This window comes from Manis javanica, chromosome 1 (genome assembly GCF_040802235.1).
Source record: "Manis javanica isolate MJ-LG chromosome 1, MJ_LKY, whole genome shotgun sequence".
NCBI lineage: Eukaryota > Metazoa > Chordata > Mammalia > Pholidota > Manidae > Manis > Manis javanica.
The window spans coordinates 106500559-106528543 of NC_133156.1; the positions used below are offsets into that span (position 1 = coordinate 106500559).

The 27985-nt window shown below is 40.8% G+C and overlaps 1 protein-coding gene and 1 long non-coding RNA gene across 3 annotated transcripts in view; one reads left to right on the top strand and one right to left on the bottom strand.

Moving 5' to 3' along the window:
* The window catches only part of LOC140849207 (uncharacterized), a 67433-nt gene that overhangs the window by 27878 nt on the left and 11570 nt on the right, over window positions 1-27985 (top strand). The window lies entirely within an intron of this gene.
* The window catches only part of RAB3C (RAB3C, member RAS oncogene family), a 284838-nt gene continuing 276928 nt past the window's right edge, over window positions 20076-27985 (bottom strand). For both annotated transcript variants that reach the window (XM_037022334.2, XM_037022333.2), the window contains exon 5: window positions 20076-27910. In XM_037022334.2, the coding sequence (XP_036878229.1) occupies window positions 27723-27910 (188 nt within the window). In that variant the 3' untranslated portion in view covers window positions 20076-27722. The remainder of the gene's footprint in view (window positions 27911-27985) is intronic.

Consider the following 27985-nt stretch of genomic DNA (forward strand, 5'->3'; position numbering starts at 1 on the left):
ATAAGGACCTTTCCACCAGGGAGGGAATCGGCCACATAGCCCTCTGCAGTCTCTGTCTCTCTTGCTGACAGAGCAGCCCTTACCTCTCACAGTATTCCGTGCCTCAGAGGGTACAGAGGACTACGTCTAGATTCAGCCCATATCTGCATTGCGGCAGCTCCCCCATGTCCATTTCCTGGACCCACATGGCCACCTCAAGGGAACATATCAGAGTACCTGCTTATTGACTCCAAGTACCTTGAACCTAGAAAAGGATTCTTCTGATGGGCATTGATAGATCCTGTTTTAATGCACCCCTCAGATTTCCATAGGCACCGTCCCTTTGACAGGGCAGGTGCCCATTACCCTTCTCTCTGACTGAATGGCCAGGCCATTGGCCACTGCCCACAGGTCAGTCAAAACCTAAGCATAAGGGCTTTTTCCACTGTTTAATTCTTCTATCCCTGCTAGGGGAGCAGCATGCAGCATGCAGCTCACCCCACTAAGCTGATCTGCTTTGACCTTCAGTAGTCTTTACATCTGCCCATCTTAATGTAGCAGCGTTCCAAACAGGATGTTGACCATTCATCACGGATTCGCCATGCACAAGCCAGGCAGCATTTTGTTGGCAAGCTGAGAGCTGTTCATAGGGCACCGTCCAAGTCACAGTGGATCCAGCGGCTCCTTGCATGTATCAGAGTGAGTCCTAGGGGGAAAGAGGCCCCCTGCTCCTGAGTATCCTCTCCTTCCATTCCCCAGGTAGCATGATTCTGTAGAAACAATTTCCACTTTCTCTTCTGAGCACTGCCATCCCCATTAGAGTATTTCTCTGACTTCATCCTAGACATTGTATTTCAGGTTTTAAGATCAGTTTATATCCTTCAGTCATCAGGTTAACTTCAATTGCTGTCAGATGACAAGGTAGAAAATACCCCTCAAAATGGAAATTCTGTAGCCCAAAGTCCCAGTAGTCATCACTAGGAAGCTTTCACAGGCCTGTGCCAGAAGCCTCAGTCTAGGCTCCACATGGGGCCAACCGCCCAGAAAGTTTGTCTCTACAGCATTCCAGCCTCTATTTTACATTGTGTGGGCTTGGGTTGTCTCTCTGCTGCACATTCAGCATGTCCGATTAATGTTGCTTGAGCAGCAGATTTACATGCCATCTGTTTCACAACTGGGTAGGGGAAACATTCCCAGTCAGATACAGTTTTCATGCCCTTAAGGAGGTAAAAAAAGTAGAACCCCTTCACATAAAGCCTGTTTAAACATACCAATTCCACAAGCTTTTACCTTAAGTCCATCAACTCTTATGTTCCTGTAACCTTTATTATGACTTCATCAACAGGTTTTCCTTTTACGATAGTAGGTAGGGGAGGTGGACCCCAGCCAGACATAGTAACCACTCCCATAAAACATTCCGGTAAAGGAGACACAATTTCTTTACACAACGCCTGTATAAACATTACAGCTTTCATAGTCTTACTGGCTTTCACATTTTTATGTCTCTCGCTCTAATTGCAGCCTGAGTCAGGGTTACCCATGAGTTTTAGTACTACAGTCTGTATCAGCGAGTCCCGGAAACCTCTCACTCCCCCGCCCCCCCCCCCACTGGCCATTTTACCCACTTTTGTTACAGTGTTTTGCATCCCCAGTGAGGGGTTGAGGCAAGTGACCCCAGTCCTTTCATAAATTGTTAACATGATTAATTTGCCCAACCATTGCTCCACATGGTTGCTGGTCTCAGTAATCTCCACCTTCCAGCTTTAAACATCTTTTCAAACTGGATAACTTGTTTGTGGTCCTTAATATTGGGGGACCAGCAAGGGGTCCTTTGTCCCACCCACCCTTTGGTAGTGCTGTATGAAAACCTTTGTTTTGTTTTTATTTTTTTTATTGAAATTTAGTTGATATATAATACTGGTTTCAGGTGAACAACATGGTGATTCAACATTTATATACAAGTACTCACCATGGTACGTGTAGTTTACCATCTGTCACCATACAAAAATATTACAATATTAGTAGCTATGTTCTCTAGGCTGTGCTTCCATCCCTGTGGCTAATTTACTTTATAATTTGGAGTCTGTTCTCCATTCACCTGTTGCACCTGTGCTATGGTAACCAGCAGTCCATTCTCTGTTTATGAATCTATTTCTGTTTTGCTTATTTGTTGGTTTGTTTTTAGATGCAACACATAAGTGAAGCCATATGGTATTCCTCTTTCTATGACTGGATTATTTCACTTAGCATGATATCCTAGGTCTATCCATGTTTTTGAAAATGGCAAGATTTCATTCATTTTTATGGCCCAGTAGTTCCATTATACATGTGGACCACGTCTTTATCCATTCACCTATTGATGGGCACTTAGGTTGCTTCTATATCTTGGCTATTGTAAATAATGCTGCAATAAACATAGTGCATATATTTTTTTGGATTAGAGATTTAGTTTTCTTTGGGTAAATTCCCAGAAGTGGAATTGCTGGGTCACATGGTATTTCTATTTTTAGTTTTTTGAGAACCTGCCACACTGCTTTCCATAGTGGCTGCCCTGATTTACATTCCCACTAGCAGTGTATGCGTTCCCTTTCCCTTACATCCTCAGCAGCAATTGTCGCTTCTGGTCTTGTTGATATTAGCTGGTGTGAAGTGTGTCTTTGTAGTTTTGACTCATATTTCCCTGATGGCTATCAATGTTCATCTTTTCATGTGTCTGCTGGCCATCTGTTGGCCTTTTTAGGAAAATGTTCAGGTCTACTGCCCATATTTTTAATCTGGTTATTTGTATTTTGGTGTTGAGTTGTATCCATATATATTTTTGATATAAGCCCCTTATCATATATATCATTTGCAAATGTATTCTCCCATACATACATTGTCTTTTCATTTGGTTGATGGTTCCTTTGCTCTGCAGAAGCTTTTTAGCCTGATGTAGTCACTTGTTTATATTTGCTCTCGTTTTCCTTGCCTGAGGAGATATATCCCAAAAAAGTTACTAATGCTGATGTTCAAGAGTTTACTGCCTGTGTTTTCTCCTAGGACTTTTATGGTTTCAGGTCTTATATTTTTATAAGTCTTTAATCCCTTTCAAGTTGATTTTTGTGTGTGGTGTTAGACTGTGATCCAGTTTTCTTCTTTTGCACGTGGCTGGCATCCCCGCCCAGCTGCTTGAGAGGCCTGACTGCGTCTGCCACAGGTGTGCGGCTAGTGGGGCTGTCTCCTGTCACTGGCGGCGGCCGAGGCCCAGCTGTTTGCGGTGCACTGCTTGGCACGACAGACCTCCAGTGCGGCTGCTGTGAATTTGAGCTGTGCTCATTGCAGGTGCTTGTGTGTGAGCCTGGCTCCCTGGAGCAGGGCCCCCGGGAGCAGGGGGGCACCAATGCCAGCGGAGGCTGCAGGCCAGTGGGGCTCAGCAGGGTCCACTCAGGAGGTCCGCTGGCCAGTGGGTGGATTCTGCACGGCGCACCCAGGAAGGGCTGGCAGGGCCAGCACAGCAGGCCGCGGGTGTGGGAAATGGCTCCCACCAGGCCCAGGCCTCTCGGGGGAAGGGAGGTGAAAAGGGAATGATGCCCATGGCAGGTGCATCTATAGAGAGCGACAAATAAATCCCTGCCCTCCAACACAATCCCTAACATAGGTCTGCAAATCTTCACTTGTAACTTGGGTGGTTTTTAAGCTTGCTGCCTGTGCACTGGGACTTGGAGTGAAACTGTGCCCATGTCCTTTCAAAGTGGAGCCTGAGTTCCCTCCTGCCCTCTGGCTCTCCTGGTCATAAGCCCAACTGGTTTTCCCAGTTCAGCATGATGGGGCCTCATCTTCTCCAAGCTGCAGAGTCCAGCGCAGGGCTCAGACCCCCGTCTCTGGCCGGGCCTCTGTGGTAGTGACTGACGCCCTCCTGCTTGTGGGCTCGGATGCTGGGGGTGGGCGGGTAGGTCCTCAGTCTACCGCATCTCCACTCCTGCCTGTCTCAGAGCGCCCTTTTCTTTATATCCGTACTTGTGTAAAATCTGTTCCACTACTCTTCAATTTGTTTTCAGGAGTTTTTCTATATTTAGTTGTAATTTTGATATATCTGTGGGCGAAGATGAGCTCAGGATATTTTTACTCTGCCATCTTCATCCCCTTGCAAGAAAAATGTGTACCCTGCGGCTGATGGATGGAATGTTCTGTGTATATCTGTTCAGCCCATTTTTTTCTAAAGTTGAGTTCAATTCCAGTGTTTTCTTGATGATTTTCTCTCTGAATAATCTATCCATTGATAATAGTGGGGTATTGAAATCCCCTATTATTATTTTATTGTCTATTTCTCTTAAAATCTGTTAGTATTAATATATTTTTGGTGCTTGGGTATTGGAGCCTACGTATTTGATTGCTCCATCTTCTTGATGCACTGACCCCATTATCACTATATAATGACCTCATTTGTCTCTTGTAGCCATTTTTGGCTTGAAATCTATTTTATCTAAACAGTCTATGCCCACTTTCTTTAGATTCCTGTGTGCTCGGGATGCCAGCTTCTATGCCTTTGCTGGAGCCTGTGTTCGTCTTCAGAGCTGCAGGCAGTCTTCCGTGGGCAGCAGAGTTTAGTCTTGTATCCATCCAGCCACTGTGCTTTCTGGTTTCTCTATTTATGTTTAGAGTGATTATTGGATATGTAAGGACTTATTACGGACATTTTATCTTTTGCCTTTTGGTTATTTTGTATCCACATAGTTTTCTTTATACTTTTTCTATCTACCTTTATAAGTTGGTGGTTTTTCATGGTGACTTGCTCAGTATCCCCTTTTTTTTGTTTCATGTCTCTGCTCTAGTTTTTGTTTTGTGGTTATCATGGGGGTTATGTATAACATTTCAGATAAAATAGTCCTTTTTCTGGTTATAGCAATTTATCTTCATTTGCCTGTTTCTATTTCCATTCTTTTATTCATTTCCATCCCTTTATTCCTCCCCTTTTGTATTTTTGATGTCATAATTTGCCTCTTTTAATGCTATGAACTTATTAGCGAAGTGTAGTAGGTGTAGTTATTTTTAATGCTCTTTTCCTTTAACAGGTACACTATAGTTGTTTAACACACTATTCTAAAATAGTTATAAATTTCTAATTCTATTTATCATCTTGATCAGAGTTTTGTGTACTTTTTTTTTCTACTTTGAGCAGCTACTTTGAACATTTTCTGTACATCTAAAGGTGGCCAACTCCCTCAGCTCTTGTTCATTAGGGAAAGCTTTTATTTCTCCTTCATATCTGAAGGATAACTGCCAGACAGAGTATTTTTGGCTAGCAAGTTTTATCTTTCAACACTTTGACTATGTCATTCCACTTACTTCCCACCTGCTCAGAGCTTCTGCTGAGAAATCTGCTGATAGTCTAATGGGTTTCCTTTGTAGGTTATTGTCTTTTTTTTTAACTTAGGCTACCTTAAAAATTCTTCATCATTGATTTTGACAGTTTAATTATCATGTGTCTTGGAGGTCTTTCTTCTTTGAGATGATAAGGTGCTCCATTAGCTTCATAGACTGGCATGTCAGCTCTGTCCCAGGTTTGGGAAGTTCTCAGCTATTATTTCTTTAAATAAACTCTCTACCCCATTCTCTCTCTCTCACCGTTCTAGTATACCAATGAATCTATTTTCACGTTGCTAATGGAGTCTGATAACTATGGTAGGATTTTTTTTGGTTAAAAAAAAAAAGCTTAGTTCTCTCTCTTCTTCAACCCGAATCATTTCTAAATTCCTACTTTCCAGGTTATTTTGTCTTCCATCTGATTTGCTCTATTTTCACTGCTTACTAAAGCATTCTTTATCTCTTTTCTGTTCACCTGCTCCAGAATTTGTTAGCTCATTTTCAAGAATTTCAATCTCTTTAGTAAAGCACTCCTTCTGTTCATTAATTTTATTCCTGACTTCATTGAATTGCCTTTCTGGGTTTTCTTGTAGCTTGTTGAATTTCTTCATAACATCTATTTTGAATTCATTATGAGTTATATCACAATATTGTGCCTTTGTGTTAGTTGCTGGAGAATTGTTATTTTCTTTTGTGATACCATATGGCCACGATTTTTCATAATGTTTGAGGAAGGGTGCCTCTGCCCCTGCATTTGAAGTAGCAAACACCTTTCTTACTAGATAAGGCTTTGTTACTATTTGATAACAGTTCAACAGGTTAGTAAATAGAAGCATTTCTTTGTTCTCCAGAAGATGGCGACATAGCACAAATTTTTGGTTTCTATTACAGAGGTGACTGCCTGGTCAAAGTTGCCACATTTGGGGATATATGTGTGTTTAAAAAAAAAGAAGAAAAAGAAAAGCTGGTGTAAAAAACTGGAGGCAGAGTAGGGGAAGGTGTGGCTTAGCACTTGAAGATACAGCCTAGTAAGGAGTTCTTGGTTTTGAGAATCTCAGGTCTGTGGGCAGACCGCTGGCTAAAATTCCAGGGCTGGATACAGAAAACATGTTTTTTCAGTTCTCTTTGCCACCCTCACTTTTCCCCTGCCTAATCATTGAGGTCTCTCTTCATAGATCTGGTTGTTGCTGAAAAGCATTGTCACCCTACAGCTGCAGCCTACATGACCGGTCTGACTACCCACGACCTTCAGTTTCTGTCCCCTCTGTTAGAGAGCTCACTGGCCCCCTGCCCCTGGTGCCACCACCCCACAGGATCATGCAGTATTTGTCTTTCTTTAACTCATTTCATTTAGCATAATGCCCTTAAGGTCCATCTATGTTGTCTCAAATTTCAAGGCACACCTTCCTTTCTTATGCCTGAATAATACTCTATTGTATGTACATGTTTTTGATCCATTCATCCATTGCTGGACACGTAGGCTGTTTCTGTGTCCTGGCTACTGCAAATCATGTTGCAGTGAACATGGAATAGCAAGCATCTTTTCAAATTAGCATTTTAATTTTCTTTGGATAAATGCTCAGAAGTCAATTGCTGGATTGTATGGTAATTCTAATTTTTTGAGGTCCCTTCATACAGTTTTCCATAGCAGCTGCAGCAGAAGGATACAAGAGTTCCTTTTTCTCCACATTTCCACCAACATTTATTTCTTGTCTTTTCATAATAGTCAATTTAACTGGTGTTAGGTGATATCTCATTGTGGTTTTGATTTGTATTTCCTGGTGATTAGTGATGTGGAGCATCTTTTCATTTGCTGTTTGTTGTCTGCAGGTTTTCTTTGGAAAGATGTTTATTCAGATCTCCTCATTTTTATTTGTTATCTTCTTTTATTTCTTTCATCAGTGTCTTAGATTTAGCTTACAGGTCTTCTACCTCCTAGGTTAAATTTCATCCTAGATGTTTTATTCTTTGTGATGCTATTGTAAATGGGATTGTTTTCTTAATCACTTTCTAATAGTCTGTTGTTAGTGTGTAATTTATAAACTGATTTTTGTATCCTACAACTTCACTGAACTTAGTCTAAATTTTTTGGTGGACTCTTTAGGGTTTTCTCTATATTGTGGCATATCAGTGCAAATCTTTCTGATTTAGATGCATTTTATTTCTTTTTCTTGCCTGATTGCTCTGGCTAGGACCTCCAGTACTACCTTGACTAAGAGTGGTTAGTGTTGTCAGCCTCTTCCTATTTTGATCTCAGAGGAAAAGCTTTTAGCTTTTCACCATTGAGTGTAATGTTTGCTATGAGCTCGTCATATGGCTTTTACTGTATTGTGGTATGTTCCCTCTATACTTACCTTGTTGAGAGTTTTTACCATAAGTGGATGTTGAACTTATCAAATGTTTCTTCTGAATCCTTTGAGATCATATGATTTTTATCCTTCATTTTCTTAATGTGGGTACCTTACTGATTGATTTGTCATTGTTGAACTATCCTTGATTCCTAGAATAGATCTTTTGATCTTGGTGTACAATCCTTTTAATATATTGTTAAATTCAGTTTGTTAATATTTTGTTGAGTATTTTTTTTTTTTTTTTTTTTGAGAGGGCATCTCTCATATTTATTGATCAAATGGTTGTTAACAACAATAAAATTCAGTATAGGGGGGTCAATGCTCAATGTACAATCATTAATCCATCTCAAGCCTAATTCTCGTCAGTCTCCGATCTTCTGAAGCATAACGAACAAGTTCTTACATGGTGAACGAATTCTTACAGAGTGAATAAATTCTTACATGGTGAACAGTACAAGGGCATTCATCACAGAAACTTTCGGTTTTGATCATGCAATATGACCTATAAACCATCAGGTCAAATATGAATATTCATTTGATTTTTGTACTTGATTTATATGTTGATCCCACATTTCTCCTATTATTATTATTATTTTTATTTTTAATAAAATGCTGAAGTGGTAGGTAGATGCAAGATAAAGGTAGAAAACATAGTTTAGTGCTGTAAGAAGGCAAATGTAGATGATCAGATGATCAGGTGTGTGCCTATGGACTAAGTATTAATCCAGGCTAGACAAGGGCAGCAAGACATCCACGGATGCAGAAGATTTCTCTCAAAGCAGGAGGGGTGAGGTTCTGAGCCTCACCTCTGTTGATCCCCAAATTCTCACCTGATGGCCCCCCTGCGACTGTGCCTGTCTTAGGTTGTTCCTCCCTTGAGGAATCTTACCCGTCTCTGGCTAACCAGTCATCTTCCGGGGCCATACAGGGAAATGTAAAGTTGGTAAGTGAGAGAGAAGCCATATTGTTTGCAAAGGTTAGCTTTTTACTTCTTTGCAGATTTATGCCCTGTGGCTTCTATGCCCAGCACTTGTCTCGAGGTATCTTTACCACCTGGAGGAATTATGATACTCGGTAAATTCGATATGAGGCACGAATTCTATTTAAGGTTTGTAATTAGGAAGGAAGAAGAAAAGCTATAGATGTAGCATATGAAGGAAACTTGGGAGGATTGATTATTTCTTTGACATATCTTCTTGTATAGTACCTTAAGTATGTATAGGTTTTAAACTACTAACTAATTTGCACACACATAACATAATAGGAATACGGTGACATAAACAAAGCAAATCTATAATTACCAGCCATCTCCAGTGAAGCCAAGAAAACCATTTAGGCACCCTAGGCATTTGTGAAAATTTATCTATAATATGATGGATATTTTCCAACTGTACTTGAACCATCAGACAAATTAAAGCAGCCCATTTCTGGGATCTGTTCACATCCCATATGTTCTTTTAACCATAGATAGTCTATAGTCATGAGATTTTGGGGTGCTACAACTTGCACCCCTCCCAACTCCTGGTTGAGTTCCAACAGTACAGATCCAGTCAAATTCGTTGTCTCACTGTATGCACATGCCAGCCTAGACATCTCCCTCCTCCTTCTTATGGCAAGTCCAGGAGACGGTGGGCTGGATGCAGCCACAACCGCAGCATCGTCCGGATCCCTGGGGAGGCTTTTTGATGATCATCCCCCGGCACGAGTCCTCCAGAGAGTGCTGATGCCGGAAGCTCCTCCTCATATCGTATCTTATTTCATTTTCTGGGTATCCAAGCTAGGCCTTGATCTTCTGCGTAGAAACAAACAGACCCTTTGCCCACACTTTGACATGCCCTCTATACCACTGTGCAGAACTCATTGGAGGTCAGCACACAGTAACTGCTTTTTTTTTTTTTTTTTTAATTAAGAGAAAGGAATATTATCAGAAAAGAGTACCTCCATAGCTGATCATCTGACACCCTTTAAGTGATCAACATTAAGGATATTTAAAGCATGCGTTGATCTTTGATTTACCAATAGTTTTATCCTGTTAACGAGTAATCCCCTTTTCTTTCTTTCTTTCTTTCTTTTTTTTTTTTTTTAAATTTTTAATCTACCCTTACATGAAGAATACTATGTTTACTATGCTCTCCCCTATATCAGGTCCCCCCTAACAACCCCATTACGGTTACTGTCCATCAGCTTAGCAAAATGTGGTAGAGTCACTACTTGTCCTCTCTGTGTTGTGCAGCCCACCCTCCCCTTTCTCCCTCCCCCCCATGCATGCTAATCTTAATACCCCCCTTCTTCTTCTCCCCCCTTATCCCTCCCTGCCCACCCATCCTCCCCAGTTCCTTTCCCTTTGGTACCTGTTAGTCCATTTTTGGGTTCTGTAATTCTGCTGCTGTTTTGTTCCTTCAGTTTTTCCTTTGTTCCTATACTCCTCAGATGAGTGAAATCATTTGGTATTTCTCTTTCTCCGCTTGGCTTATTTCACTGAGCATAATACTCTCCAGCTCCATCCATGTTGCTGCAAATGGTTGGATTTTTCCACTTCTTATGGCTGAGTAGTATTCCATTGTGTATATGTACCACATCTTCTTTATCCATTCATCTACAGATGGACATTTAGGTTGCTTCCAATTCTTGGCTATTGTAAATAGTGCTGCAATAAACATAGGAGTGCATCTGTCTTTCTCAAACTTGATTGCTGCGTTCTTAGGGTAAATTCCTAGGAGTGGAATTCCTGGGTCAAATGGTAGGTCTGTTTTGAGCATTTTGATGCACCTCCATACTGCTTTCCACAATGGTTGAACTAATTTACATTCCCACCAGCAGTGTAGGAGGGTTCCCCTTTCTCCACAGCCTCGCCAACATTTGTTGTTGTTTGTCTTTTGGATGGCAGCTATCCTTACTGGTGTGAGGTGATACCTCATTGTAGTTTTAATTTGCATTTCTCTGATAATTAGCGATGTGGAGCATCTTTTCATGTGTCTCTTGGCCATCTGTATTTCTTTTTTGGAGAACTGTCTGTTCAGTTCCTCTGCCCATTTTTTAATTGGGTTATTTGTTTTTTGTTTGTTGAGGCGTGTGAGCTCTTTATATATTCTGGACGTCAAGCCTTTATCAGATCTGTCATTTTCAAATATATTCTCCCATACTGTAGGGTTCCTTTTTGTTCTATTGATGGTGTCTTTCGCTGTACAGAAGCTTTTCAGCTTAATGTAGTCCCACTTGCTCATTTTTGCTGTTGTTTTCCTTGCCCGGGGAGATATGTTCAAGAAGAGATCACTCATGTTTATGTCTAAGAGGTTTTTGCCTATGTTTTTTTCCAAGAGTTTAATGGTTTCGTGACTTACATTCAGGTCTTTGATCCATTTTGAGTTTACCTTTGTATATGGGGTTAGACAATGGTCCAGTTTCATTCTCCTACATGTAGCTGTCCAGTTTTGCCAGCACCATCTGTTGAAGAGACTGTCATTTTGCCATTGTATGTCCATGGCTCCTTTATCAAATATTAATTGACCATATATGTTTGGGTTAATTTCTGGGGTCTCTAATCTGTTCCACTGGTCTGTGGCTCTGTTCTTGTGCCAGTACCAAATTGTCTTGATTACTATGGCTTTGTAGTAGAGCTTGAAGTTGGGGAGTGAGATCCCCCCTACTTTATTCTTCTTTTTCAGGATTGCTTTGGCTATTCGGGGTCTTTGGTGTTTCCATATGAATTTTTGAATTATTTGTTCCAATTCATTGAAGAATGTTGCTGGTAATTTGAGAGGGATTGCATCAAATTTGTATATTGCTTTCGGCAGGATGGCCATTTTGACGATATTAATTCTTCCTAGCCATGAGCATGGGATGAGTTTCCATTTATTAGTGTCCCCTTTAATTTCTCTTAAGAGTGACTTGTAGTTTTCAGAGTATAAGTCTTTCACTTCCTTGGTTAGGTTTATTCCTAGGTATTTTATTCTTTTTGATGCAATGGTGAATGGAATTGTTTTCCTGATTTCTCTTTCTATTGATTCGTTGTTAGTGTATAGGAAAGCTACAGATTTCTGTGTGTTGATTTTGTATCCTGCAACTTTGCTGTATTCCGATATCAGTTCTAGTAGTTTTGGAGTGGAGTCTTTAGGGTTTTTTATGTACAGTATCATATCATCTGCAAATAGTGACAGTTTAACTTCTTCTTTACCAATCTGGATTCCTTGTATTTCTTTGTTTTGTCTGATTGCCGTGGCTAGGACCTCCAGTACTATGTTGAATAACAGTGGGGAGAGTGGGCATCCCTGTCTGGTTCCCGATCTCAGTGGAAATGCTTTCAGCTTCTCGCTGTTCAGTATAATGCTGGCTGTGGGTTTATCATATATGGCCTTTATTATGTTGAGGTACTTGCCCTCTATTCCCATTTTGCTGAGAGTTTTTATCATGAATGGATGTTGAATTTTGTCAAATGCTTTTTCAGCATCTATGGAGATGATCATGTGGTTTTTGTCTTTCTTTTTGTTGATGTGGTGGATGATGTTGATGGATTTTCGAATGTTGTACCATCCTTGCATCCCTGGGATGAACCCCACTTGGTCATGGTGTATGATCCTTTTGATATACTGTTGAATTCTGTTTGCTAATATTTTATTGAGTATTTTTGCATCTACATTCATCAGGGATATTGGTCTGTAATTTTCTTTTTTGGTGGGGTCTTTTCCTGGTTTTGGTATTAGGGTGATGTTGGCTTCATAGAATGAGTTTGGGAGTATTCCCTCTTCTTCTATTTTGTGGAACACTTTAAGGAGAATGGGTATTATGTCTTCTCTGTGTGTCTGATAAAATTCCGAGGTAAATCCGTCCGGCCCCGGGGTTTTGTTCTTGGGTAGTTTTTTGATTACTGTTTCAATTTCTTTGCTTGTAATTGGTTTGTTTAACTTTTGTGTTTCTTCCTTGGTCAGTCTTGGGAGGTTGTATTTTTCTAGGAAGTTGTCCATTTCTTCTAGGTTTTCCAGCTTGTTGGCATATAGGTTTTCATAGTAGTCTTTAATAATTCTTTGTATTTCTGTGGAGTCTGTCGTGATTTTTCCATTCTCATTTCTGATTATGTTGATTTGTGTTGACTCTCTTTTTCTCTTAATAAGTTGGGCTAGAGGCTTATCTATTTTGTTTATTTTCTCAAAGAACCAGCTCTTGGTTTCGTTGATTTTTGCTATTGTTTTATTCTTCTCAATTTTGTTTATTTCTTCTCTGATCTTTATTATGTCCCTCCTTCTGCTGACTTTAGGCCTCATTTGTTCTTCTTTTTCCAGTTTTAATAATTGTGATGTTAGACTATTCATTTGGGATTGTTCTTCCTTCTTCAAGTGTGCCTGGATTGCTATATACTTTCCTCTTAAGACTGCTTTCGCTGCATCCCACAGAAGTTGGGGCTTAGTGTTGTTGTTGTCATTTGTTTCTATATATTCCTTGATCTCTATTTTGATTTGTTCATTGATCCATTGATTATTTAGTAGCATGTTGTGAAGCCTCCATGTGTTTGTGAGCCTTTTTGTTTTCTTTGTAGAATTTATTTCTACTTTCATACCTTTGTGGTCTGAAAAATTGGTTGGTAGAATTTCAATATTGTGGAATTTACTGAGGCTCTTTTTGTGAGCTAGTATGTGGTCTATTCTGGAGAATGTTCCATGTGCACTTGAGAAGAATGTATATCCTGTTGCTTTTGGATGTAAAGTTCTATAGATGTCTATTAGGTCCATCTGTTCTAGTGTGTTGTTCAGTGCCTGTGTGTCTTTACTTATTTTCTGCCCGGTGGATCTATCCTTTGGGGTGAGTGGTGTGTTGAAGTCTCCTACAATGAATGCATTGCAGTCTATTTCCCTCTTTAGTTCTGTTAGTATTTGCTTCACATATGCTGGTGCTCCTGTATTGGGTGCATATATATTTAGAATGGTTATATCCTCTTGTTGGACTAAGCCCTTTATCATTATGTAGTGGCCTTCTTTATCTCTTGTTACTTTCTTTGTTTTGAAGTCTATTTTGTCTGATATTAGTACTGCAACCCCTGCATTCTTCTCGCTCTTGTTTGCCTGAAATATGTTTTTCCATCCCTTGACTTTTAGTCTATGCTTATCTTTGGGTTTAAGGTGAGTTTCTTGTAAGCAGCATATAGATGGGTCTTGCTTTTTTATCCATTCTATTACTCTATGTCTTTTGATTGGTGCATTAAGTCCATTTACATTTAGGGTGACTATTGAAAGATATGTACTTATTGCCATTGCAGGCTTTAGATTCGTGGTTACCAAAGGTTCAAGGTTAGCTTCTTTAGTATCTTACTGCCTAACTTAGCTCGCTTATTGAGCTGTTATATACACTGTCTGGAGAGTCTTTTCTTCTCTCCCTTCTTATTCCTCCTCCTCCATTCTTCATATGTTGTGTGTTTTGTTCTGTGCTCTTTTTAGGGGTGCTCCCATCTAGAGCAGTCCCTGTAGGATGCCCTGTAGAGGTGGTTTGTGGGAAGCAAATTCCCTCAGCTTTTTCTTGTCTGGGAATTGTTTGATCCCACCATCATATTTAAATGATAGTCGTGCTGGATACAGTATCCTTGGTTCAAGGCCCTTCTGTTTCATTGCATTAAGTATATCATGCCATTCTCTTCTGGCCTGTAGGGTTTCTGTTGAGAAGTCTGATGTTAGCCTGATTGGTTTTCCTTTATAGGTGACCTTTTTCTCTCTAGCTGCCTTTAAAACTCTTTCCTTGTCCTTGATCCTTGCCATTTTAATTATTATGTGTCTTGGTGTTGTCTTCCTTGGATCCTTTCTGTTGGGGGTTCTGTATAATTCCATGGTCTGTTCGATTATTTCCTCCCCCAGTTTGGGGAAGTTTTCAGCAATTATTTCTTCAAAGACACTTTCTATCCCTTTTCCTCTTTCTTCCTCTTCTGGTATCCCTATAATACGAATGTTTTTCCTTTTGTATTGGTCACATATTTCTCTTAGTGTTGTTTCATTCCTGGAGATCCTTTTATCTCTCTCTCTGTCAGCTTCTATACGTTCCTGTTCTCTGGCTTCTATTCCTTCAATGGCCTCTTGCATCTTATCCATTCTGCTTATAAATCCTTCCAGGGATTGTTTCACTTCTGTGATCTCTTTCCTGACATCTGTGATCTCCTTCCGGACTTCATCCCACTGCTGTTGCATTTTTCTCTGCATCTCATCCCACTGCTCTTGCATTTTTCTCTGCATCTCATCCCATTGCTCTTGCATTTTTCTCTGCATCTCTGTCAGCATGTTCATGATTTTTATTTTGAATTCTTTTTCAGGAGGACTAGTTAGGTCTGTCTCCTTCTCAGGTGTTGTCTCTGTGATCTTTGTCTGCCTGTAGTTTTGCCTTTTCATGGTGATAGAGATAGTTTGCAGAGCTGGTACAAGTGACCGCTGGAAGAGCTTCCCTTCTTGTTGGTTTGTAGCCTTTTCCTGGGAGAATAGCGACCTCTAGTGGCTTGTGCTGGGCAGCTGTGCGCAGACAGGGCTTCTGCTTCCTGCCCAGTTGCTTTGGGGTTTATCTCTGCTGTTGCTGTGGGCTTGGCCTGGCTGGGGCTGTTCCTCCAAAATGGTGGAGCCCCGTTGGAGGGGGAGCAGCCAGGAGACTATTTATCTCCGTAAGGGGCCTCTGTGCTCCCTGCTGCCCAGGGGGTTAGAGTGCCCAGAGATCCCCAGATTCCCTGCTTCTGGTCTAAGTGACCTGTCCTGCCCCTTTAAGATTTCCAAAAAGCACTCTCCAAACCAAAACAACAACAGCAACAATGAGAGAGGGAACAGAAAGAAAGAGAAAAAAAAAAAAGGAAAAAAAAAGGAAAAAACAAGCGATTTTTTTTGTTGTTTTTTTTTTGTCCTCAGGTGCCGGTCCCAGGCACCCGCTCACTGGTCCTGCTGCCCTGTCTCCCTAGCACCAGGGTCCCTGTCCTTTCAAGGCTTCCAAAAAGCACCCACCCACCGGTCCCGCAGGGAAGGAACGCTCAATATTCTTTTCCTCAGGCACTGGTCCCACGCACCCGCTCACCAGTCCCGCCGCCCTGCCTCCCTAGCACCGGGGTCCCTGTCCCTTCAAGGCTTCCAAAAAGCACTCGGCAAAAAGAGAGAAAAAAAAGGGGAAAAACGCGCGATTTCTTCCGTCCTCAGGTGCTGGTCTCAGGCACCCACCCACCGGTCCCACAGGGAAAAATGCGGGATATTCTTTGTCCTCAGGTGCCGGTCCCAGGCACCCGCTCACCAGTCCCGCCGCCCTGCCTCCCTAGCACCGGGGTCCCTGTCCCTTTTAGGCTTCCAAAAAGCACTCGCAGAAAAGAGAAAAAAAAAGGGGAAAAACGCACGATTTCCTCTGTCCTCAAATGCCGGTCTCAGGCACCCGCCCACCGGTCCCGCAGGGAAAAACGGGGGATATTCTTTGTCCTCAGGCGCCGGTCCCAGCCACCCACTCACCAGTCCCGCCACCGTGCCTCCCTAGCACTGGGGTCCCCGTCCCTTCAAGGCTTCCAAAAAGCGCTCGCCCAAAAGAGAGAAAAAAAAAAAGGGGAAAAACGCGCGACCTCCTCCGTCCTCAGGCACCGGTCTCAGGCACCCGCCCCCAGGTCTCGCAGGGAGAAACGCGGGATATTCTTTGTCCTCCGGCGCCGTTCCCAGGCACCTCCTCACCGGTCCCGCCACCCTGCCTCCCCAGCAACGGGGGCCCGTCCCTCTAAGGCTTCCAAAAAGCGCTCGCCAAAAAAAAAACCGCTCCGGTTTCTCTCCACCCGCCGGGAGCCGGGGGGAGGGGCGCTCGGGTCCCGCCGGGCTGGGGCTTGTATCTTACCCCCTTCACAAGGCGCTGGGTTCTTGCAGGTGTGGATGTGGTCTGGATGTTGTCCTGTGTCCTGTGGTCTCTATTTTAGGAAGATTTTTCTTTATTATATTTTCATAGCTCTATGTGTTTTTGGGAGGAGATTTCCACTGCTCTACTCACGCCGCCATCTTGGGCTGCTGTATCTGTTGAGTATTTTTTTAACCTATGCTCCTCAGGGATATTGCCTATAAATTTCCTATGGTATCCTTGTCTGGTTTTGTTATCAGGGTAATGCTGGCCTTCTATGAATAAGTTGGAAAAGTGTTCTTATTTTTTTAAGAGTCTGGGAAGGATTAGTATTAATTCTTTAAATGTTTGGTAGAATTTACCAGTGAAGCTTTGTGTTTTTGAACTTTCGTTTTGGGGAGGTTTTCAATTACTGATTCAATCTGTTTACTGGTAAATGGTCTACTCATATTTTCTGTTTCTTCATGATTCAGTCTTAGTAGTTGTATGTTTCTAGAAATGTATCTGCTTCTTCTAGTTTGCCCAATTTGCATTGCAGAGAGAGATTGCAGAGATAGCAACTGCCCTCTGAGGTTTCTGGAAAGGATTACAGTTGGCCATTAGATGCCTGTTTAATTAGAAGCCTGTCTTTTAGGCTGCAGCTATGAACATAAGTCCAGTGCTTTATTCTATTGCCTTTTGCTATGCTCTGGGGCTGGTAGCCATTTAAAAACTCTTTCTCTATAGGTTACAGTCCTGTTGGACTCTTGAACATAAGCCCCACTGGCCACCAGAGCTGGGTGATTTAGAGGTGCCACATGGATAGCAGCCTGAGAAGCTGGGGAGCCGGAGGAGGGTAAAAGCTGCTTTCTAGGATATACCCATGATCTGGAGCATGGCAGAGGCAGAGCACAAAGATGGTGCCCACCGGCCTCCATCCTCAGGAAGTACCCCTGCAGCAGGCCTCAGAATGTGTGTTAAATTAGATACCTATTCCTCATTCTGACACTTTAGGTAAAAGGGGCTTATTCACTTCTCCTAAGGCCTGGGTAACTCAGCTGCCTCTGCTGGTCCCTAAACTAAGGTGAGTGAGTTGGACCGCAAGCCCTTAAAGAGTTATTTCTTAGCTTGCTATAGACTTCTGGATCTCATGGACATGAGCCCCATTGGTTTTCAAAGCTAGATGTTTTGGGGGCCTATCTCTCAGGTGCAGGTCTTAAAAGTTGGGGTGATATGAGAAGTTCCAGGTTTTGAGTTCCCTCCTGATTGTGTGCCACCTTGCCCAGGGTGGGGCTTAGGGTAAGATTGTGTCTCAGCCTTTCCTATCTGCTTTGATGTGTTTTTATTTCTCATGTGCCCAATGTCTAGGGGTTGCACAGCTAGTTTTTATTTTTTAAGAGGAAGTTCCATATGTAGTTGTAGATTCCGTGTGTCTATGGGATGAGGTGAATTCAGGATCTTCTCATGTCACTCTTGAACTAGAACCTGCATATCCTCTTTGAGTTAATGCAACTAATATCAACTTAATAAGCAGAGCCAGAAATACCAGGATCACCCTTGGTTTCTAGTTCTCATTCCCTGAGTTTCATTGGTCACCATTACCTACTGTCTGAATCAAATTATCGTGTACCCCTCTCTTCACCACTACTGAGCCTCCTTTAATCCAGGCCTATAATTCCTAGGTAACCATAATGACTGTCCAGTGCTGGTTCTGTTTCCACTATTGCCTCCTATTAGTCTGTTTCCCGTATTGCTTTTTGAATGAAATTTCAAAATTCAAATCTGCTCAAACTACTTCCTTGATTAAATCCCTTTAAGACTTTGACAGCCAGAGGATGTCTCAGACAAGTGTCATGATTTCAGCCCTGGGCTCCTTCCCCATTTCTTCCACCCTGTGATCACCTAAATGAGTGGCTTTGGGGTTCTATAAATTCACTCTGCCCTGCTATACTTCTGTGGGCTGCATTAGCTGCTTGCTGTTTGGAACAACTTTCTTTCACTGCTGCCTCTGCATAACTTCTACAACTCTTAGGTGTTTCAGAACAGGCCTCATTTCTCTCAGTAGGCCTTCTTGGAACTTGCCAGTCTTTGCTTTCAGTCTTGATTAATTGCCCCTCCTTCCCACTTTCACAAGTTTGTATGTAACCTTTATATATCAAATTATATTGTAGTTGCTTAGTAGGATATTATTTTGAACATTAATCCAGATTTCTGACCAATACCTACCTTCCTTATACTGTCTATACCCTTCGTTTTTCTTCCATTCAGTCAGTGGAATTGCTTTAGAGGAGATACATTAGAAAGAGAGAGAGAGAGAGAGAGAGAGAGAGAGAGAGAGAGAATATGATTTTTAGTTGAAATTGCCTTAGATTTTGAGTTAATAAACAAGAAACTCTATTGCTAAAGGACTTGGCATAAGCAATAGATTAGGTTGAAAAGTTGGGCAGCAAGACTACCTCTCCACCAAACAAGAGAGTCTTTGGACTTGGTAGGTATGGGGTGAAATGAAAAGAAAGTTAGAGGAGAAATAAGGAAACCAAGAGGTTGAGTGTTCCTGAGATGTGTCCAAAGGCCAAAGCCCTGCTGTTTAGCCTTTTAGAAGAGGTCTTTTTCAAATCCAATAGGAAGCTTAGCATCTCTTGAAGATGAATGAGGTATTCTTTTCAGGTCTACCTTCTCAATGCTGTTGAGAAAGAAATAGGACTCTACTGTATGTATTTTCAGGTATCCTAAGAGATTAGCACATAGAAGACATTCTGTTGTGAAAATGTATCTGTTGACAGTATAACTGGAAGTCCCTTAATTTATTATTTTTCCCTCTTAATTTTGAATCTTTGCCTGTTGCCACTTATCCTCCTGTCACTGAGTTCAGTTTAGGAAGCTGTTTTGTCCCATGTGGATATTTTGACTGATTTTTTAGTGCAAATTCCTGGAAATGCCCCCAAGAGGCATATTTTGGAAGAAAGTATGTAGAAGTAGAGATGGTAGCACAATAAGAACATAAAGGGATCTCAAAATTAGTAGTGGATCTGCTGTAATGTAAATAGATAGCTGGGTGCTTCACCATGCCTTGAGGCCCAAGGCCTACCTTGTGCAGTATCTGAAGCATTGCTGTATCATGCACCATGCATCAAACAAAGCCTGTAATACTCACGTATCCCATTCACATGTTGTCCCTGTTGAATGTTCTTCTCCCAGGCTATGCCAGGAGTGCACCCAAATGGCCATGGACCCTAGATTTCAGATATGGGTACATATAGTCTTCAGGTAGCAGAGGTGTCTTTTTAATATAATAGTAGCTATTCTTGACTCTACAGTGAAGAGCCTTGTGTCTCTGGAATGCAGTCAATGAGGTATAAAGTTACCTACCTTAAAGTTTACAAGTATTAGAATGAAATCCTATGCCTTAGTCCAAATCTGTGTTTTAGAAGTCTACTCCTAAATGCAAATGTATTCACTCTCTGTCTCTAGGTCAGATTCAGGGTTGTGCCTAGGACTGTAGAGGAAGAAGGTAAAAAGAATGGAAATAGTCATCCTGAAACCAAGATCAATAAGAATATTGAAAGAAAATGAAAATCATTTATCAGACTAAGACTGAGAAATTCAGTAATATATAGTCTCTTAGATATTTATTGTAATTTCCAAAAAATAAAACAAGATAAATCCAAAGAACAAAAACCACTTTCTATGCAGAATTCACATACAAACTTAATACCTAATAGAGCACATACAGGTTTTACACAATTAATTTCAGTAAAGAGAATTAAAACTTCACAATGTGAATACACTTTATAGCTTTAAACCCAGACAAGAGCTCCTGTGGACACATGAAGAGTCACAATATTTGCTATGTAGCAGTTTTCAACTAAATGTCACGATCACTATATGAAAGCACTGAGCTGTCACCCAATATTTCCTTAAGAATTGCTCCACAGTGCAGTCACTGCGAAGGAGCCAAAAAGTGCCCAGTTACAAAAGAAGGGCTTCATTTATGCACTTCCTAACACCCTTTATGGGGAACATGAAACTACAGAAACGTCTGAGCACACAGCTGGTTGACACTGGATTGGACGTTATGTCTTGTGTTTGGTGCATGGGCAAAAGGTCTAAACTGACTGTTCTAATGTGGCTTTAAAGCAATTTGTGTTTTGTGGCTGAGTCTGGGGCTACTCAGCACAGAGGAATTGATGTTGCTGCAGCTTATCTTCCTCTCGGGGACAAAAACTGAGAAAGCCCAACTGGGGTCACTTGTTGGGATTTAAAGGGCCAGTTTGGCTCTCTGGGTAAAAAACAAGGATCTACATAGTCTGTCACCTTTTCATTTACAGGAAATATACTCTGACCTATCCCACTTTTTTGCCTTGCACAGTCCCCTATCTAATTCTTCCCAGGATCTTTAACCTAACCTTTCTTGACTCTTCCAGTTCTTACAGGTCCCCATTCTCTGTGCTCATATATTCTAATATAATTTGGCATTTAGATAATATCCTGGCATTTTCCCCTTGTTTTTCAGTCAGTAAGCTTATTAAGAGCAGGAACCATAACTCTTGTATGTTTGATTCCCACAGCACTGAGCACATGGTAATCAATAACTGTGTGATGACTAACATTTAAATATAACCCTTAAATTATCCAGTTTTGGTTACCTGCTTGCATTTTTCTTTTTTCAACTTGGCACAAAGTTGTCACTAATCTCCCTGTTTCGCCGACCTTCCATTGACTTCTTCAGTGGCTTTGAGAGCTGAGTACAAATTTCAGCTTATCACATTTAAAATAGTGGTGGGTGATCGTCCACCATCATTTAATACCATTGGCACATCCCCACAGGTCAATGGTAGGCAACTGCCATCAAGAACTAAGGCTTCACATTGACGTACAGATGACCATGGTCATCTAAAACCAACTGCTATTCTTTATCATTTTCAGTGAATAACTCATAACTTTTCTTTCTAAGTGTAACATGATTTACTCGAAATAAAAAAGCAAAGCACAGTATTAAAATGAGTGCTTTACCTTAGTAATTAAAATGGCAAGTAGGAGTTTAAGGTAGTTGACCTACTTCAAATTTCATCTACATAAACACTTACAGTTTTTGGTAATCCAGCAACCAGGCCTAATTTCTTGATTTTTGCATCTCAGTGAAGTTCTAGGCCACCAATTGTGGGATTAACCAAGGAGGCTGGAAGACGAATACATGAATTTGTGTTGACATGTCAAAATGATTTAAGGAATTCCTTTCTTTTTTCTTTATATTGCCAATGTGGACAATTGAAAATTGAAAGTGAATATGACATTAGTTACAACCTAAAGAGACATACTGTAAGATTATCAGGTTTTGACACTGTTAAATTTGTGAATAAAACATAAGGTTGAGTAACAAAATAAACAAACACAGGAGTGAAAGTTCTTAATAGAACATGAGATCAACACTTCTGAGAATAAAAATGATTTTTCTTATGTGCATATTCTTTCTTAGGTATCTAAATTAGCCTCTTGTAAGAGGTTTCAGGAAAATTCTGAGTTGAAGAAGGAAATGTCTATATAAAATAAACTAACAGCCATTCTGTCTTGAAAATAAAATGTACAATTTTAAAAGGCAAAATTGACATATATTTGCAGATGCCAAATGTTTGGTCTCACAGGAAAAAATGTATTTTGAAGTAGGCACAGAGAAGTTTCACATGACACCAGTAAGGTATTTACTGTATAAACTGCACCACTAGACAAATACAGCTCTAAGAAGTAATTTGAATAAGTCACACAGCCATCAAAGCATCTCACACATTCATTAGAATTCACTTTCTCACACTAGTTTATATACACTGAGTAAGTCATTAAATATTGCACTTATTGGCCCATGAACCCTCAATTCTGAGGTGTTGAAAAACAGAAAACAAATCTATTTTTATTACATATTTCATGCAACATTAAGACATTTCAGTTACACAAACACCATTAAATAGTTGTACATTTGGACAGTCCAACGGTGTCACATCACATCTGACATTAACAATATATTAACAGGAATTACAGGGAGTTTTCATTCAGCGTACATCCTAGGGATGATGAGACAATGCATGGGAAACCATCATATTGATACAGCACACAGTTCCCAGACTTCACTTTTATAAAGCGTATGGAACCACTAGACAAATGTAAGTCATACTCACATCCCTGAAAGGCCAGGTGTCTATTTGGCTCATGCACCATCTGCACCTTTAAGAACATGAACCTAAGCAAGCCCTAGCCCCAAACAACATGAAAATGGAAGTATTTCCATTAAGAAATAAGAGCCACAGCCAACTCTCAGTTGTCCACTATGAAGGAAAGTATGAATACAGATGACTGAAATACACAGGTAACCCCCCCAACTTCATTTCAGCATGAAGGTTGAGTGACTGAAACTCCACAGATAATAGTGCTGATGGGAGGGAAATAGTGAAACTTGAGTCTCATTTCCTATTCTTGGTCCTGTCATTCTGTGAGGCTTGTGCTTTAAAAACTGAAATGATTAAAAATCAGGAAGTAGAAAAGAGAATCGTAAATCGAAAGTTCAATTTGTCCACTAGGTAGATGGTCAGATCTTACCACTTGAGCTAGAATGGAAATTTTGAAATTATTTTGTCTAGAATGTTTGAAATATACATTTTCTCTCCATTCTCTCTTGTTAATGGGAATTGTGTGCACAGACATATAAATCATTGTGAAGACTCTACTTTGTACACCTTCTTAAACAAAACAAAATGTGAGTTACATTTGGAACATAACAAAAGCTTCCTTTTTCTTAGCACTGAGAAAGCACCATATATGGAAATTTCCCTTCATGAAAAAGGGGATCTGTGTGTGCATATGTTGAGAGGGGCAACACTATGTGTGTGGCCCAAATGTAAAATATTTCAATCTACCAAAGGAAGATATTATTTGACTGTAGTGTCATGCATTTCTGTAAAGGCTTTTTAAAGAAAAAACTACATTTATTATGAAATACCAGTAACAGTAGGGAGATATAATTTAGGTAAGCCCCACAGATCTGTTTTTGTCCCCTAAGGGGACACTGTATTTCCAGAATCTGCAGCCCTTCAGGTGTACTGTAGGGATGCTATTTTCTGGTCATGAATGTCATTTTTTACCTAATTTCCCAATTCATTACAGAATATAAAACAGGTTTGTATCTTTAGCTGGCTTTGGTCAAAAAAATTCACCTAAGATAAACAGAACTCTGAGAAGGTAGCCTCAGGGTTCAGCTCATGAGAAAGAGCTCACCATCTTACTAGTGGACTATTAGACCACGGGTAGTGCACGCGAACTGGTGAAGCCAAGCAGAGCTGCTGAGGCTGCATTTCCCAGGGGGTGATCAGAAAGGCCACGTGGGTCCCCTTGCTCACATGGCACCTGACATAGCACACTGAGCACACACAAAGGAACACAGAGGCATGCAAACTAGAATTTTGAGAGAAAGGATTATTCAGACAGAAAGACAGGCCACCTCCCAAGGAGGCCACACCAGAAATACCTCATTGAGCATCCCACCAGGATATGAAAATTACTAACAGACACTTTTTGGTCTAGAATGGGTTTAGTTATGACTTTAAAATAAGATTTATATCATAGTATTTCACATGCAGCTGCTCCTCCGCCTTAGGACAGCTCTGTGGAGTCTGGATACATCTTTAGTGCAGTCCTGCAATGCCCCACGGTCAGCTGAGGATGGCGGGGTACATCCTCACTACATGCTGCCACACACTGGATAAAGCATCTCACAGAAGCCCACTGATTACAGACTGCCGCATCCCAAAGTCAATGTCATTTTATGGAAGTTCAATTAATACTGGAATGTATTTTACTTTTCGAAAAGAAGAACATTGACCATCTAAAAGTATTTTCAGCACAGATAGCTTAAATTGGAAGTTTGTTCTTGAAATAAAAAAACCCAATGTGCTAAACGAAAGGACTACAGTTAATCTATATCAGTTAAGTAGATGAAATATGTTTATTGAGTTTAGATGTCTTGTATAACCTGGGTTGCAATTTTATAGAATTTATACTTCACATTTATCATAACAAGGCTCTCTGCTACAACTGAAAGCATCATCATAATTCCCTCTCCAAATAAAAATCTTAGAGCTTATTTACCAGACAGCAAAAGGATACTGCCTTCAAGTGACCTAAGGAGAAACTATGAGCACCTGCTGGCTCTTAGATATAGTCATTAGATGTTCATGGAGGCAGTAGAAGCTGTTCGGTGGGGCAACAGCCTGACCTGCTTTGCTGTCCTGAAGCAATTTTTATCCCATACACATGACGCTAACTTTTAAACTGCTGCCTTCGGACTTAAGGGAAGTCATACACCTTCTACATACATTCACATCCACAAAAACTTAAATGCCAATCCACTCTCGGCATGGCTATTTAGATGAAAAAATTTCCAGTCCAGTTTTTCAATTGCATCAGGAATGGAAAGTCATGTACCCGAACTCCTGGAAGCATCTGCTCAGAACAATCAAGGTTTGTTTCTAAAAGTAATTGCAGGGGTGGGAGCGCTGAGAAGGTGGGTGGCAGAGAGAGAAATTAATGCTTGAAACACAGCAAAGGTAACAGATGATTGTTATCTAGAATTTACAACTGACACAAGCGTATACTTTGTAAAGGTGTGTCGTTCTTTTAAATACAAAATTAGGCCAAAGGTAAAAATGATCCATAGGTATTCAGGTTTTTGGCAGGTGGACAAAATGCAGAAGGTGCCGTGTGTGTTTGTGTGTGTTTGGGGGTGGGGTAGGGTGGTGGCAAAAGGCTGAAAAACCTTGGAACTACAGTGCTTTAATTTGTAAGTATTTATAACTAATATAGCTTGGTGCCAAACAAAGCTCACTTATATGTCCCTGGGCTAGTTCTTCTGTTGACAAATTTGATTTTAAAACCAAGTGCTCTTGATGAGATTAAGAATAGTGTATATTCTCTTCCCACATGCTTTATAGCAAGGACACAGATGTTCATTCACTTAATTGTAAGAGTCCTCTTTGGAAACTTCTGGCTCAATGAAATTCACACCAGGAGGGTGTTAGAACTGAGAATCAACTAGTGGGCTCCACTTGCACTGAGGTTTGAAAAACAAAAAGGACCCAGTGTTCACTGGTGATGCCCCTGCAGCTGCTGGGTCATGCTCCCCTGACTGGAGTGAAGTAGTTCTGACACGTCTGCCAGTGGTTTGGTACATCTGACACTGAGGCAGGCGCTTGGCTTAGGCTTCTGCTTTTAGGGCCAGCTAATTTCAGTAACAGTTTCTTCAGGGAAGGGGTTTTACAAGAAAGCAAAACTCAACTCTCCCACTTTTCTGCTCTCTCTCATTTTGTTTTCAGCTTTACAATAATATACATATCAAGGTCCTTCTGAAAAAGCCATCTGAAACCTCATACTTAGGTCCTTAACATATGTATGTATATTGTGTGATAGGGCTTTGAAAGGTTTTCCTGGCTTTATTGCTTCATATTAGATTGTAAAAGTGAGCTTAACAACATCTGTTTCATTGAAGATGGCCACATTCTAGTCCATGTGGAAGAAATATTACAGTGTCATGCAGATGGGCTTCTATTGCAAACAAATGTGCTTTTATGCCCTCCCCCTTCACTCTTTCCCTTCAGTGTAATGTCTGATCTTTCAAGCCAGTTGCCCCATTAAAATCTGATCATTCTTGTCTTCACTAAGCTAAGGCTTGCCTTGCAGGGTGCTGACATGGAAATTTATTACCATTAGTGGATCTTAAGCTGAGAAATAACATGATATGCTTATAGCATACCAAATGCCAAATGCACTCTCCTACAATTTTCAACTTCTAACTTACTGATAATGTATGTGACTTAGTTTCCAGACTTGTAGGCATTTATTCTCCAGGGTTATCTTCAGATATATGCATGATATATATGCAAGGATATTGATATACATCAATACTTTCCCTCTAGTGCTGAGTCAGAACAGCTGGTAGGAGTTGTTTGCTTGTTATTCATCAATGCTCTTTAAGAAATCTAGGAGAAAAAAGCCAGGCAGATGGTTTCCCTCCCCCTCTTAAATTGCTTATGGTGTGCTAAAGTGTTTCTGTAATTCTCAGCTCTAAAGAATATTCTCCCAGTAACTTAAGTTTAAAGGCTCACAGAATGGGGATATGTTTTAGATTTATGAACTGGATTAAAAGATTGAGGAATAGACTATTTTAATCTCTAATCTGGGAGCTATTGACATACTGTTTAAATAATTTATTTTAGGTAAAATAGTTAAGCTGAGATGGTCAGAAGGCAATGGTTTGGAAGCAAGCCTACATCCTCTGGTGAGCAGGGCTCCAAGAGGCCTCCCCCTAACCTCTATTCCAGGAGTTGGTGATGGCTCCAGGAAGTCATCATCATGGTGATGGTGATGGGTGTTAGGAGGGCAAGTTATTAAAGAAATGGTGGAGCTCAGGCTTTGGAATTTTACTCATATACCTTCTTGGTTAAAATGCTTATTGCATAAGGCATTCAGTTCATACCTCTCCGTCCGTCAGAGTCCTCAAATATTCTGAATTTTGTGTAGAATCACTGAAAAGAGCAGTCCTGGGTTAGGGCCATTGTTTATTTAAACACCTAAGGTAATTGTTAAATCTAGTTCCTGTCAGGTAAATACTAATCTCTTAGGAAACTTGCAAGGACCTTAAACACAATTTTTCAATTTCTTATTTCTTGGTGGTCAGCTGTCTCCTCAGATATTAATAACACTGAAAAATACCCATATTCTGAACGGTAAACTGATCAGACCCCAGAAAAATATTTCCACTTGATTTTCAATAAAGATGAAAGCAAATAAGGCCTCTCTCCGAGATCTCCCCTTGCTCACACACACACACGAGTAATCCATGGTTCTCATCCCTATAAGTGAGTAGCATCATTTGACCCGTGGCGCCAAAGTCAGTTGCAGTAAAATTACAGTCTGAGGTCCTAGCAGTAGCTTAATCTGAGCAGATATTGGAACAAAAAGAGCCTAGAAGACAAATAACAAATCACATGCAAATACCAGATGTTCATAGATGGATAGTCCTTACAAATTTAAGATCACAAATTTGCCACATATTAGCATAGGAAATCTCCCAAGAATTGAATGCATGTATGAGCCAAATGACATCAAAGATTTTCCCTCACAGAATTATGAGGCTGTATAAACGAAGGCTAATTGACCACTTGTAAATGCTGTTGGTTGGTAACCAAGCCCCCAGAGCTGCCCGCGTGTGTGGGCACGTTAGCAGCCACAGCTGGGCTGCGGTGGGGGAGGCGTTTCCTTGAGTCTCGTGTGTTGCTTTGCAGCAGTGATGGCCGGATCAGCCTCCAAACTCTCTGACATCTTGTCGCAGATGATATCCACAAGACGCTCAAATGTCTGCTTGACGTTAATGTTATCCTTGGCACTTGTTTCAAAAAATTCGAACCCTGAAGCAAAGAAAGAGAAACATAGCTTGTCATTTCATACTTCCACTGAAATTAAGTGGGACTTGGTTGTAGTTT